Below are 12254 nucleotides of genomic sequence, written 5' to 3' on the forward strand. Positions count from 1 at the left end.
TGCCAAGAACCTACAACCAAGATTACTTTATCCAGCAAAGCTATCATTCAGAAGTGAAGGTCAGATAAAGAGCTTCACAGATAAGGAAAAGCTAAAGGAGTTCATCACCACCAAACCAGGATTATATGAAATGCTGAAAGGTATCCTATAAGAAGAGGAAGAGGAAGAAAAAGGTAAAGATACAAATTATGAACAACAAATACGCATCTATCAACAAGTGAATCTAAGAATCAAGTGAATAAATAATCTGATGAACAGAATGTACTGGTGATTATAATAGAATCAGGGACATAGAAAGGGAATGGACTGACTATTCTTGTGGGGGAAAGGGGTGTGGGAGATGCGGGAAGATACTGGACAAAAATCGTGCACCTATGGATGAGGACAGTGGGTGGGGAGTGAGGGCAGGGGTGGGGCGGGAACTGGGAGGAGGGGAATTATGGGGGGAAAAAAGAGGAACAAATGTAATAATCTGAACAATAAAGATTTAATTAAAAAAAAAACTCAAGTCGCATTTCCTTTTTCCATTCGATCACAGTGCTGCATTGTAAAAGCAGCGACTTTGGACTGGCTGACCATACGAAGACGCTGGAACCTTTGCTCTTTACACCTGCCAAACGGGGATGCTGGTGCACACCCTCGCTCTGGAGTGCTCAGCCTTCCTCCTCCTCTTCTCAGGATGGATTGATACCACCTATTGATCTATCTATAATGTAGTGCTTAAGAGTACAGACTCTTGAGGCAGATGACTAGCTCTGCCACTAACTAAAGCTGAGCTGGGCGAGATTCTGGACTTTCCTGGGCCTCATTTTCCTGCCCTGTAAGATGGAGATGGTAATAGCACCTACCTCCTAGGATTGTTGTGAAGGGTAAGTGAGTTTATTTACGGAAAATGTTATGTGGGGGTCTCACCCATCCATCTGCCACATGCTTTCATAAATGCACTATAAGTGAACCTGTAATACGCTTGTGGAAACCCCTGGCTAGAGGATAAAGCTAAGAAAAGCCTTAGAATCCCACTCCCGGAAGGCAGGTCGGAGACTAGTTTACTCCTCTTATATACTACTTTGCACATAGTGGATGCTAAATAAATAAATAAATAAAAATCCTTAAATTGAACAAAAGTGAATTCTACCGGAACTGAAAGTTGTCGTCCCGAATCTTTCAGGCTCGAGGTCTAGATTGTTCAAGTGTTTCTAGTCCACTTCCTTCCACTCCCCACCTCATTTATCTCAAAGGGCAGAGGTCAGGAAAAGGATGAGCAAACAGTTCGCGCGGAACTCAGGTGACACGTCCTGGTGCCTGAAGGTTACGTCACTACGCATTTTTTTTTCTACATAAAACCCAGGAGGCCATCTTTATGTTACTGGGGTGAGACCCCTAACAGCCCTCTGGACTAACAGCTCCCACCCATCAGGTGCTTCCAAATTTTATTTGCGTCTCATTCCAGGTTGTCGGAGAAGCCCGGCCGATGAGTATCTACTCCTGGGCCGACTGCCTTAGAGCGAGGCGGCAGATACGGGAGGAAAGACATGAGACTACGAGCAGGTGAATCTGGTAAAGAAAGAGAAGCCTTCAGTGTGACGAGGGCCCAGGTGGCAGCCTCGCAGGACCGCTCACTTCAAGAGAGTAGTCGCCCCGCCCCTTCCCGCCCCTCTCGCGCCAGGCCCCGCCCCCTCCAGCCCTAGACCCCGCCCCTCTAGCCTTAGGCCCCGCCCAGAGTCCACCCTACTTTCACCCTGGCAGGTCCCTCTGCCTCCGGCCTGGACCGCGGGGCGCTTGCGCACTTCTTAGAGCCTCTTAGCAGTGCCCGAATCAAAATTTGGGGAAAGAAGAAAACTCATATTGTCTACAAACCCCGATATAGCAGCTCTCCGCGCGCTCCGAGAGATGATTATGCCTTTCTTGGCCTTTAGAACTCGGCTTCTTCCTTTATGTGGCTTAAAAGGGCATATTTTCAATTAGGCGATCTCTGGGCAGCCCGTCCCTTGGCGCAGGGTCCTCGGGCTGAGCCTTGGGGCCGACTCCCGGAAGGCAGGGTCCTTTCTTGTGGCGGTCGCGCAGGCAGCGGCTGCGAGTAGCGGGACACTGGGCGTCATGTACTACAAGTTCAGCGGCTTCACGCAGAATCTGGTGGGAGCATGGGCTTCCCATGCCTATAACCCGCAGGTACGGGTAGCACCGCGCCGGCCCGGACAGGAGAAATGGCCGTCTGAGCCTGTGCGCCAGTCAGTCGCAGCGCCGGAGCCGGGCATGGCTTCTGCCAACGGTTTGGTTTAGTTCGTCCTGTAATTCCCGGCGCCTCCCCGCACCTGCTTGCGGCGGCCATGGAGGCTCCTAGTTCTGTAGATGCTCCCCTGGCGGAGCTGACCTGGCCAGAAGTTGGGCCTGGCACTCTGCAGGGGTCAAGGTGACCCCGGACTCGTTGCTTGTGACTCGTGGGGTCTCTCGTGGGGTCGGTGGAACCCAGAATGTGACCCTGCCGAATCCGAAGTTCGGCCCTGTCCTTTTAAAGGTGTCCCATTGGTGACTCCTGCCGCAGCCTCATCCCCGCAGGGACTGGAGAGGCGGTATGGCGGCGTTGAGAGAATCTATAGGGCCAGGGCCAGGAGAGGCTGTGTGATCAGAATTGGGAGACTCCCTAGAAATCTTTGGGTGAATCGGGGTAGTTACATGCAACGAGCTCCAACTGTAAAGATGGTTGACAGATGCCAATTATTTGAGCGGTCTGATTTCATTCAGATTCTGTCGATTGGAGTTTCAGTCTCCAGCTCGTGTTGTAGAAATGAGGGGCTTTATAGAGTCCCGTGTTCTTAAGCTGTGCTAAAATCCTGGCTTTGCTGCTTTATTTTATGACTAGTGGCCCAGTGGACGAAATTCGTGGGGGAGGGGAGTGTCCCTTAGCCGGGCCTGCACCCTCTTGAAATCTGGGATTCTGGCTCCTAACTGCTCACCTGCCTGCCTGACCTGATTGCCCCCAACTGCCTCTGCCTCGCCCCACCACCATGGCTTTGTCTGGAAGGACGCCCCAGAAGGTCTCCCGGAAGGTCTCCGGGTCCAATTAGCGTATTACCCTTTTATTAGTATAGATTGATCAAGTTCCTTTGTTGTGAGCTCAGTTTCATCTAGGGCAGCTGTAGTACAGATTACGTGGGGCGTGTTTGGGGTGACTGGAGTCTTTGGCAGGTGGTAGGTACTGGGTAAATGGTAGCTATTCTCCAAAAGCTGAGTCTGAGCTACCGTCACATTCATTTCTCATCCTCATAGAGTGGTGTGGGAAGAATCGGTGAGATATGCAGCTGGCATAGTAAGGGGCCCAGGTAGGGTGTAAAAGATGCTCCACTGTGAACTTCCTCCTTTTCCTGTGGGGTGTTACAGGATGATTACAATCTAAGATTAGATGTGCTGTTATTACCTAGGATAGGGAGGGCAAGAAGGGCAAGTCCTGGGAGGGGTTGGGAAAGGGTCTAGGACTAGGTTTATAAATGAGCTTGTGATATGTCTGGTAGCTGCTGGAATTGTGGGTTATGGAATTTAATAGATTGGAGTATCTTCAGTCCATAGGCGGTAGTAGTATTTGGTGGTGGTGATCACCCAGGGAGTATCTAGGGAAGAAAAGTGGGAATATAGCCAGACTACAGAAACATGAAGGGAGGGTGGAGAAGGAAACTTTATCAAAGTAGCAATCCAGGATTATAAGGGAGACCAGTGTGTTGTCACTGAAACCAAATTGGTAAAGAGGTCTAAAGCAGGAGTTGTTCACAGTGATTTCTTTTACAGATTATAGGAAAACAGCCATTTCTATCATATGTTTCTAGTATAAAGTCTGTTTTTCAGTGTACGCATCTTAAATAGTAGTTTAAACACACCACCCTAAGAAGGTTCCCTCTTACTCTTGCCCTGCCAATCTCTGTCCACCTCCCTATTCTGACTTTTATCACTATAAATAGATAGTTTTGCCTATTTTTGAATTTTATGTAAGTGGAGCCACACAGTACCCTTTTGTGTAAGTTTTCTTTTTCTCTGTTTTTGTAGTTCATGTTACATATGTTAGTAGTCAGTCCCTTTTATTGCTGTGTAGGATTTGTTGTGTGAATATATCACAATTGACCTATTCTGTTGGTTGTCGATGTTCTTTTAGTAGATAAATAGCATAACCACGGTTTTGTTAACTGTAACTACTAAGGAAAAAGTGCAGTTTTAGAGTAAAATGAACATATATTGAAATTGAATTGACCCTCAGAGCAGAGATTATCCTGAGATAACTTTGCAGCTAGGGCTTCAAGTTTCTAGCACTTCTTGAATTGTGTTTCTCATGAGAATTTGAACGTCTTAGTTACGTATGGATTTCTTAGGTTATGTTGAAAAAAGTGTACATGGCAGCTTTGTATGATTTGTAGATTTCAGAGTGTGACAGGCATTCGCACACCAGGTGTTCTGACTTCGGTAATTAAAGGAGTACTTAACTTTTTCCTTTCTTGGAGATAGTGGCACAATGGGAAATGTAGACGTTTGTCACTGTCAGTATTATGTAAAGTGCATTGAATAACTGAACAAGCATTGAGCAACCTAATGTGGAAAAGCTGGTTCTCTTAACAACAGTGCTCGTCGAGATTTATAAATCAACTTGATGGCAAGCAATTGTGGGGAGGATATTTTCCAGGGGTTGATTGAAAAACATTTGCCTTACTTTCACATGTGGTGCCATTAAATTGGGGCCAATAAACATGTGAAAAGATCGTCAACATCATTAGTCATTAGGGAACTGCAAATGCAACTCCATTTTACACCTGCTAGCATCAGGAAGCCAGACAACAGGAGTTGGTGAGAATGTGGAGGAACTGGAGCCCCCTACATTGCTGGTGGGAATGTAAAATGGTGTAGTCACTTTGGAAAACAGTTTGGCAATTTGTTAAAAAGTAAACTTAATTTTACCATATGATTTAGCAATTCCTCTCCTATTTAAGATGGCAGAATGATGTTTTAGGTAAAGGCAACAGAGTGATGGAGGGGAGGGGGGCAACTGGGGAATCATTGAGTAAGTTTGGCCGTGGTGGATGGAGGTAGGTCATGAAGGGCTTAGGATGGTAGGACTTAATTTTGTGAGAAATGAGTAGACATTTGCAAAGCAACTTACTGCAGAAAGTTGTAGTAGAGTCTTGGCCAGAGGTTGAAACAAAGACATGCTTCTTACCCTTAGTTTCATGAAAGGTTTACGGAGCAGCAAGTATGACCAGAGCTGTGCTTTGAAAACAATCTGACTGGAGAGACCAGTGCCAGGGATGCCTGTTAGATCCACAAAATAGTTCAAGGTCTTCTGAATAGGAATGGAGAAGTCAGAGGTCTGAATGATAAGGATTTAGCGACCAATGAGGGAAATTTTAGGGATGAGGAAAGAGGAATCTAAGGATTGGGAAATTGGAGAATGGTGATGCTTTCCACAAAAGCGGGGCTCCTAATTAGACTTGTGAGAAACCAATTTTGGACAAATGGAGTGTGAGGTGTCAGGGAAACATGGAGGTAGTGATATCTGGCTTGAAGTTAGAAATAAAGGACTTGAGGCACTGGATTGAAACTTGTTTATAGTCCTAAATCACAGGAAAACATTTCAAAATATGCCTATGAAAAGAGATTAGAGAATATACAATTATAATAATTGATGGGATAAGATAATGGGATGATAGATAACTTGAAAACTCAATATTCTAAACTTTTACAGTATTATAAATGGAAATATGAAATTATTTAAAATTGTTAAGATGATTAGTACTATTTTCAGATGATAGTGCTCAAAAACTTTGCTGTAATTTTGAATCACTTGATGAGTGAACAAACAAAGCAATTAGGTATTAAAGTGTTTTCACATTAGTCCTGTCAAAACATGAATTTAATTTAAAACCGTATTTGAAGATACTTGGTAGGAAGGGTTTTTAAATTTTTTTCATTCAAGGGGAAATGATCATTAGGAGAAAATACAAATTGCTTACAGAATAAAGGGAGTGTGTAAAATTCTCCTGTTCAAAGAAAGACCCGTTTAAGCCTTGTGGGTGGGACCCCTTTCCCAGCCCAGACTCCTGAGTCTCTCTGTTTGAGTGTGTTATATACCAAATGTAGGCTAATAGCATATTGACCAAACTTTCTCTTTAAATGGATCATTGTTGAGGGGCAGTGACTGGGGCAGGTAGTGAAATACTTAACCCCTTCCCCAACAATTTTTTTGTTAAAAACGTTTCTTTTTCAGACTAATTTTTTTATTTTGGTTCTATATAGTATTTTTGATGCTGGTTATGAAAACAGTTTGTAACTCGTCTTCCTATAAACCATATATTTTTACCATATTTTCTTAGTATACTCGTCGACGACTGAAAAAGAACATTTTGTGAAAACGAGTATACACGTTTCTGCCGGGGAAGGGGTTTTAAAATCCAGGGCTCTGTACTTGAGAGAGGCTTGAGTTTTGACACTTGGCTCTGTCTCTTTGCTATGTGATCTCAAGCAAGTTACCCTCTCCGATGCAGTTTTCTCCTCTGTAAAAAAAAGGGAATAGTAACATCTCCCTAGGGTTGCTGTCAGGATTAAATGAGATGATGCATATGAAATGTTTAAATTAACATGATGCTGGGCACATAACAAGGGCTCAGATATTAGCTGCTGTTACTCCATAACATGAATATTCATAATAGCAGAGATTGTATCTGTCTTATTCATTGTGTATTTTTAGTAAGTGCTCAGTAATATATGTAAATGAGTAAATGGAATACAGAATAAAGGCCGTGATTCAGCCCCATTTATAGAAGCCAAGTTTATTCTAATACTGTTTTGTTGCCCTATTGATCCAATTGCCTGCCTGGTGGGAGTAACATTGAGGTTTTCAATATTTGCTTTTTAAAATAGGTTCTGTCAATTATAGGCAAACTTAGGTTTTTGTTTTTTTTTAAATATATTGATTTTTTACAGAGAGGAAGGGAGGAGGATAGAGAGTTAGAAACATCGATGAGAGAGAAACATTGATCAGCTGCCTCCTGCACACCTCCCACTGGGGATGTGCCCGCAACCAAGGTACATGCCCTTGACCGGAATCGAACCTGGGACCCTTCAGTCCGCAGGCTGACGCTCTATCCACTGAGCCAAACCGGTTAGGACAAACTTAGGTTTTTTTGAAGAGAACAGGAACCAGGGGTCTAACAACTGTATTTATTAATTTTGGGCAAAGAGTTTCCATTTTCATCTGTAAAAAAGGAAGAGGCTGAACTTGAACTCTACTTTCTAACTTTAAAATTTTATTTTTCCTGGTTAGAATTTAATATAAAAGGAAGTGATTTTTATTGATTTGGAATCTAACTTCCTCATTTTAATCTGCAGGTTACTTTGGAGAACCATCTATATATCTGCCACTGTAGATTTACTTCTTCAGATGGAAAACCAGAGTTCCCCTTAGGCTCCTTTGTCCGACTATATCTGTCTGTCTTAGTTATCTAAAGTTGTATTGCTTTTCCCAATGTTTTCTTTTTGTGTGTGTGTGTGTGTGTGAGGGAGACTGCAGGCCTCCTCTAAATTGTAGTCCGGCTGTGCTAAAAAGGGTTTGCAGGAGTAGGGGTGTTCTGGGGAAAAGGGGGGTTGGAGCTCTTCTTGTGAGGTCCATATCCATGACTGTTCGAAGTGGGCTAAGGGCCTTGGGTTCCTTTTAAAGTGACAGCTTTATTGAGATATGATTCACATACCATACACTTACTAATTTAAAATGTACCATTGAAGTTTATTTTAGCGTATTCACAGATAATGTGCAACCATTGCCATATCAGTTTCAGAGTATTCCCATTACCTCAAAAAGAAAGCTGTACCCTCCAGCTCTGATCCCCTTACTCCTCACCTCCCAGCCCTAAGCAACCACTAGTCTCTTTTCTGTCTCTTAGATTTTCCTCGTTTGGACTGTTATATGAATGGGATCATAATGTGGGCTTTTATGGCTGGCTCCTTTTACTCGGTGCAGTATTTTCAAGGTTAATTGAATCAGTACCTTAGTTTTCTTTCCCCTTAGGTTTTTTTTTTAAGCCTGTGGGTTTGTCCTTCCTTTATCAATGTGGCTGAGGTTACAATAGTAACCTGTACTAACCCCCAAATCTCATTGTTTATATTTGTTGAATACCTGTGAGTGCAGGTACACTCCTTTAGGCATATATTTACTATGTCACACAGTCCTTTCAGTGGTAGATACTGTTACTATCATACACATGTCACACATGAGAACACTGAGGTTTCCTTTTTGTTTTTATAAAATTAAAGTTTTTAAAAAACTTATGGGCTTATTAATGCTGGAAAATTTAGTTACTCTAATTATTTTGTTTTGTGTTTGTTTTCTGGTTCTGAAAGACATCTCTTACCATTAAAGTTTCTTCCAGATGGAGGTATTTTTGTACTGTGTGTCTGAAAAGAATCTGAAGTCCTTTCTGGGGTCAGAGAGTCCATTACTGGTATATCAGCTCACCAGGAGAAGGGAAGGGACCGCCAGCTCTTTCTTGGGACCAGAGTTCGTACAGATTATAAATGTTTTACTGGTTTGACAAGATAGACACAATAGTATTTCTAGAATGGGCCTTTGTTGTTTGTCCTTGCTCCCTGTGCCCCCCTCGCTTCTCCCCCTTCTTCATGGCCGGGGTGCTTGACAGGTTGCTCTGGTAAAGTGGACTAGGGTATTTTGTTGAAAGTTTAAGGACTTTAAACCTTAAACTTAAAAAATTAAAGACCTTGTAATGCAGAGTTAGAGAGGCTTTCTCTCCCTCTCATGGTGGAGTGACTGCCTCCACTCTTCCAGACAGCCTGCTCCTTGAAAGGCTCGTTCAGATGCCCAGACACACTTTCTTCCTTTTTTCCTGCAGGGATTAAAGCCTGTGGTGTCCACAGAAGCACCGCCTATCATATTTGCCACACCAACTAAACTGACTTCCGATTATCCCACGTATGATTATGCTGGGAAAAACAAAGTTCCAGAGCTGCAGAAGTTTTTCCAGGTGAGAGGAGGCACTTGGGAACAAAGAAGCCTGTGAAATAAATAGGTTTAAAAACAAACACTATGAAACCGAGTGTTAATCTAGTTTACTACCCCCTTCTCTCTTTTTCCTTAAATAGAATTCTTTTGATATTATTTGAGCCATAAACTAGTAGAACTCAATGTAGGTAGAAACTGATGAGAGAGAGAGGATGATTAATTTTCTTCTCAGTATTTGAGGGTATGCAGGTTTTTAAATTGCATATATTAGATGGAGGAAACAGTAGCATGTATTATGTATAAACACTGTGAATAATCCAATATATATTCGGGTTTGTGACACATGCCGTGACTTTTGGCATTGAGTTTTCTTCTAATTGTTTTTTTTTGCCTCCTTGATATTAAAATTCACTGAGCTGTTGCTAGAAGTGGAGGAGGCTCTCTTGGGTTTGCTGCTCAACAGAGAGAAGCTAAAACTGGATTTTAAAATTTTATAAACATTAATCCATATACAGATAATGCCTGAGATGCCATGGGAGTGGTAGTGCCTGTTACTGCTGTTGCTGGAAGGTAGCTTCTCCCTCCTCAAAAATACTCTGTCCAGGTTCAGGACCGGCCTGGGGACTTTTGATCAGTTTAATCCATTTTAATCTGATAAGTAAAATTTTTGTGTGTATTTGTTCATCTTCACCGGAGGATATTTTTTTCATTGATTTTTTTTTATAGAGAGTGGAAGGGAGGGAGTATTAGGAGAGAGAGAGAAACATCCTTGTGAGATACATCGATTGATTGCCTCCGGTGCCAGGGACTTGAATCTGAGACCCTTCGGTTCTCAGGCCGATGCTCTAACCACTGAGCAAGCTGGCAAGGGCTGATAAGTCCGTCTTGAGCAGGGTGGGGGTCTTGGCGTGGCAGTGGGGAGGGATTTTGGAGACTGCAAAATAATGGATTAAACGTTTTATGGATTGTCGTTATTAAATGGATTTGACGCACCTTAATGGAAAGAAGGTGGCTGAATAAAAAAAATGGAATTGAACCTATTAACTGACCTGGTGTGCTCAGACTCCATCCACCAGTGATCAGGAAGTCAAAGTAAATATAGAACATTTCTTGTGCTTATATAGCTCTTAAGTTAGCTGCTGGTTACCTTTATGTCTTAAAAAAATTCACCAATGCGTCTTTCTTAGTTAAGCAATATGACAAATGCCTAAGAAATTTGTTGCATGCACGTTCCTGAGGCTGTATTTTGGAGAATTATTTTGGATTTACAAACTTTAGTTACATTTATAAGAAAATATACTAGTATTTCAATTAGCATTTTGATGGATTAGGGCTTTTCCCACTATAATGGGTTAGTCATGGAGTAGAGACATTTGTTCTTTACTAGCCTAAATTATAAATTTTCTTATCAACCATGTCCTTGATAATTCTTTCTTTCAAGAAATCTGATGGTGTGCCCATCCACCTGAAACGAGGCCTGCCTGACCAGATGCTTTACCGGACCACCATGGCACTGACGTTGGGAGGGACCATCTACTGCCTCATCGCCCTCTACATGGCTTCACAGCCCAGAAACAAATGAATTAGGCTGCAAAAGACTGGTTTGCTTTTTGGCATAAACCCTTTGAATTTTTGTTTCTGTAAAAAAATTTTTTTTTACTTGAATGATCTACTTACTATTTTGCAAGAAAAAAATAGAAGATAATGAGACAATATTTTGGTTTGTTTATGAAATGCACATGGCCTGTCAGAGCTCATTTGACAGTTAAACTATTGCTCAAAGCAATGCTGCTACTCTACGAGTCTGAGCTCTTGATTTCCCTGGAGGTTCTGGATGGAGGTTGCACACAGACTCATTAACTGCGGTCTGTGCTCAGGTCCTTGGGGACCGATGTGGCCTTCGTGAGCATGTGGGGCAGAAACCTTTCTGGATTTGGATATGTCTGAGGAAGGAAGACAAAAGCCACGGCCAGGTGCATGAAATGAAGTGTTGTGTCTGTAGTTACCTTGGGGATTTTCCATCTTGCAGTAAAATGTTAATAGAAATTATTTGCAGCACGCCTCTATTCATTGGGCAGTTTGTTTCAAAGGGTTATTTGCCTCATCCCAGATCTTTAGTGAAATTTTATGTGTAATTATTATGTATTTATTCCACTATGGGAATAGAACACCTGTTTAGTGTTGCATTTTAGACCGATGTCTGTTTTATTAATGAAACTGTGACACAGAGTCTCCTTTACCTTTTAAAAACATTATGATTTTTAAGTTATGATTTATTTTGATTGTGGAATAAATACATGAATGAAAAATCGGAAGTTTGAAGTTTTTTAAATGATCTTTCAGAAAAATTTCAGAACACCAGAGGCATCTTAAACCTGAGTCTTAATTTCTTTCTTTTTAATTTGGTACCAGATAATCTTTACAAAATAGTTCCTCAAAGTCTAGTAATAGAAGGCTAATGGTATACTGATGATTACCATATGCTTCCTCGTAGTGGAATGTGCCTGTTACACACAGTTCATTTAGACATTAATTTCCTGTGCCATCACAATTGGTAGACTCACACACCCTACATTAATGCTGAAAAAAGGTGGAATTTTATTATATACTAGAGGCCAGGTGCACAAAATTCGTGTACAGGAGGGGGGGTGTCCCCTCAGCCTGGCCTGCACCTTTTCGCAATCCCTGACCGCTGGCTCCTAACCATTCTCCTGCCTGCCTGATTGCCACAAACCACTCTCCCTGCCTGCCTGATCGCCCCTAACTGCTTGCCTGCCTGCCTGATCAACCCTAACCACTCTGCTTGCCTGCCTGCCTGATTGCCCCTAACCACTCTGCTTGCCTGATCGCCCCTAACTGCTCGTCTGCCTGCCTGATTGCCTCTAACTGCCTCTGCCTCAGCCTCAGCCCCTGCTGCCGCAGCTTCGTCTAGAACAGTGATGATGAGCCTATGACACGCGTGTCAGAGGTGACATGCAAACTCGTTTTTTTGGTTGATTTTTCTTTGTTAAATGGCATTTAAATATATAAAAAAAAATTTCTCTATGTGACACGGCACCATAGTTAAGTTAGGGTTTTTCAAAATGCTGACACGGCGAGCTCAAAAGGTTCGCCATCACTGGTCTAGAAGGACGTCCGGAATGACGTTCAGGTCATTCAGCTGTCTGGTCTAATTAGCATATTATGCTTTTACTAATGGCCCAGTGTACAAAATTTGTGCACGGAGGGGGTGGCAGTGTGTCCCTCAGCCCGGCCTGCACCCTCTCCA

At 42.6% G+C, this 12254-nt stretch overlaps 1 protein-coding gene across 1 annotated transcript; it reads left to right on the forward strand.

Moving 5' to 3' along the window:
* The first annotated feature begins 1997 nt into the window (after positions 1 to 1997).
* On the forward strand, positions 1998 to 11295 carry LOC102764718 (cytochrome c oxidase subunit 7A-related protein, mitochondrial). Its single transcript, XM_006778651.2, has 3 exons — positions 1998 to 2169; positions 8877 to 9008; positions 10428 to 11295. The coding sequence occupies exons 1-3, from the start codon at positions 2098 to 2100 to the stop codon at positions 10566 to 10568; spliced, it is 345 nt and encodes a 114-aa protein (XP_006778714.1). The 5' UTR covers positions 1998 to 2097; the 3' UTR covers positions 10569 to 11295.
* The last annotated feature ends 959 nt before the right edge of the window (positions 11296 to 12254 follow it).

Source organism: Myotis davidii, unplaced genomic scaffold (genome assembly GCF_000327345.1).
Source record: "Myotis davidii unplaced genomic scaffold, ASM32734v1 scaffold6, whole genome shotgun sequence".
Lineage (NCBI taxonomy): Eukaryota > Metazoa > Chordata > Mammalia > Chiroptera > Vespertilionidae > Myotis > Myotis davidii.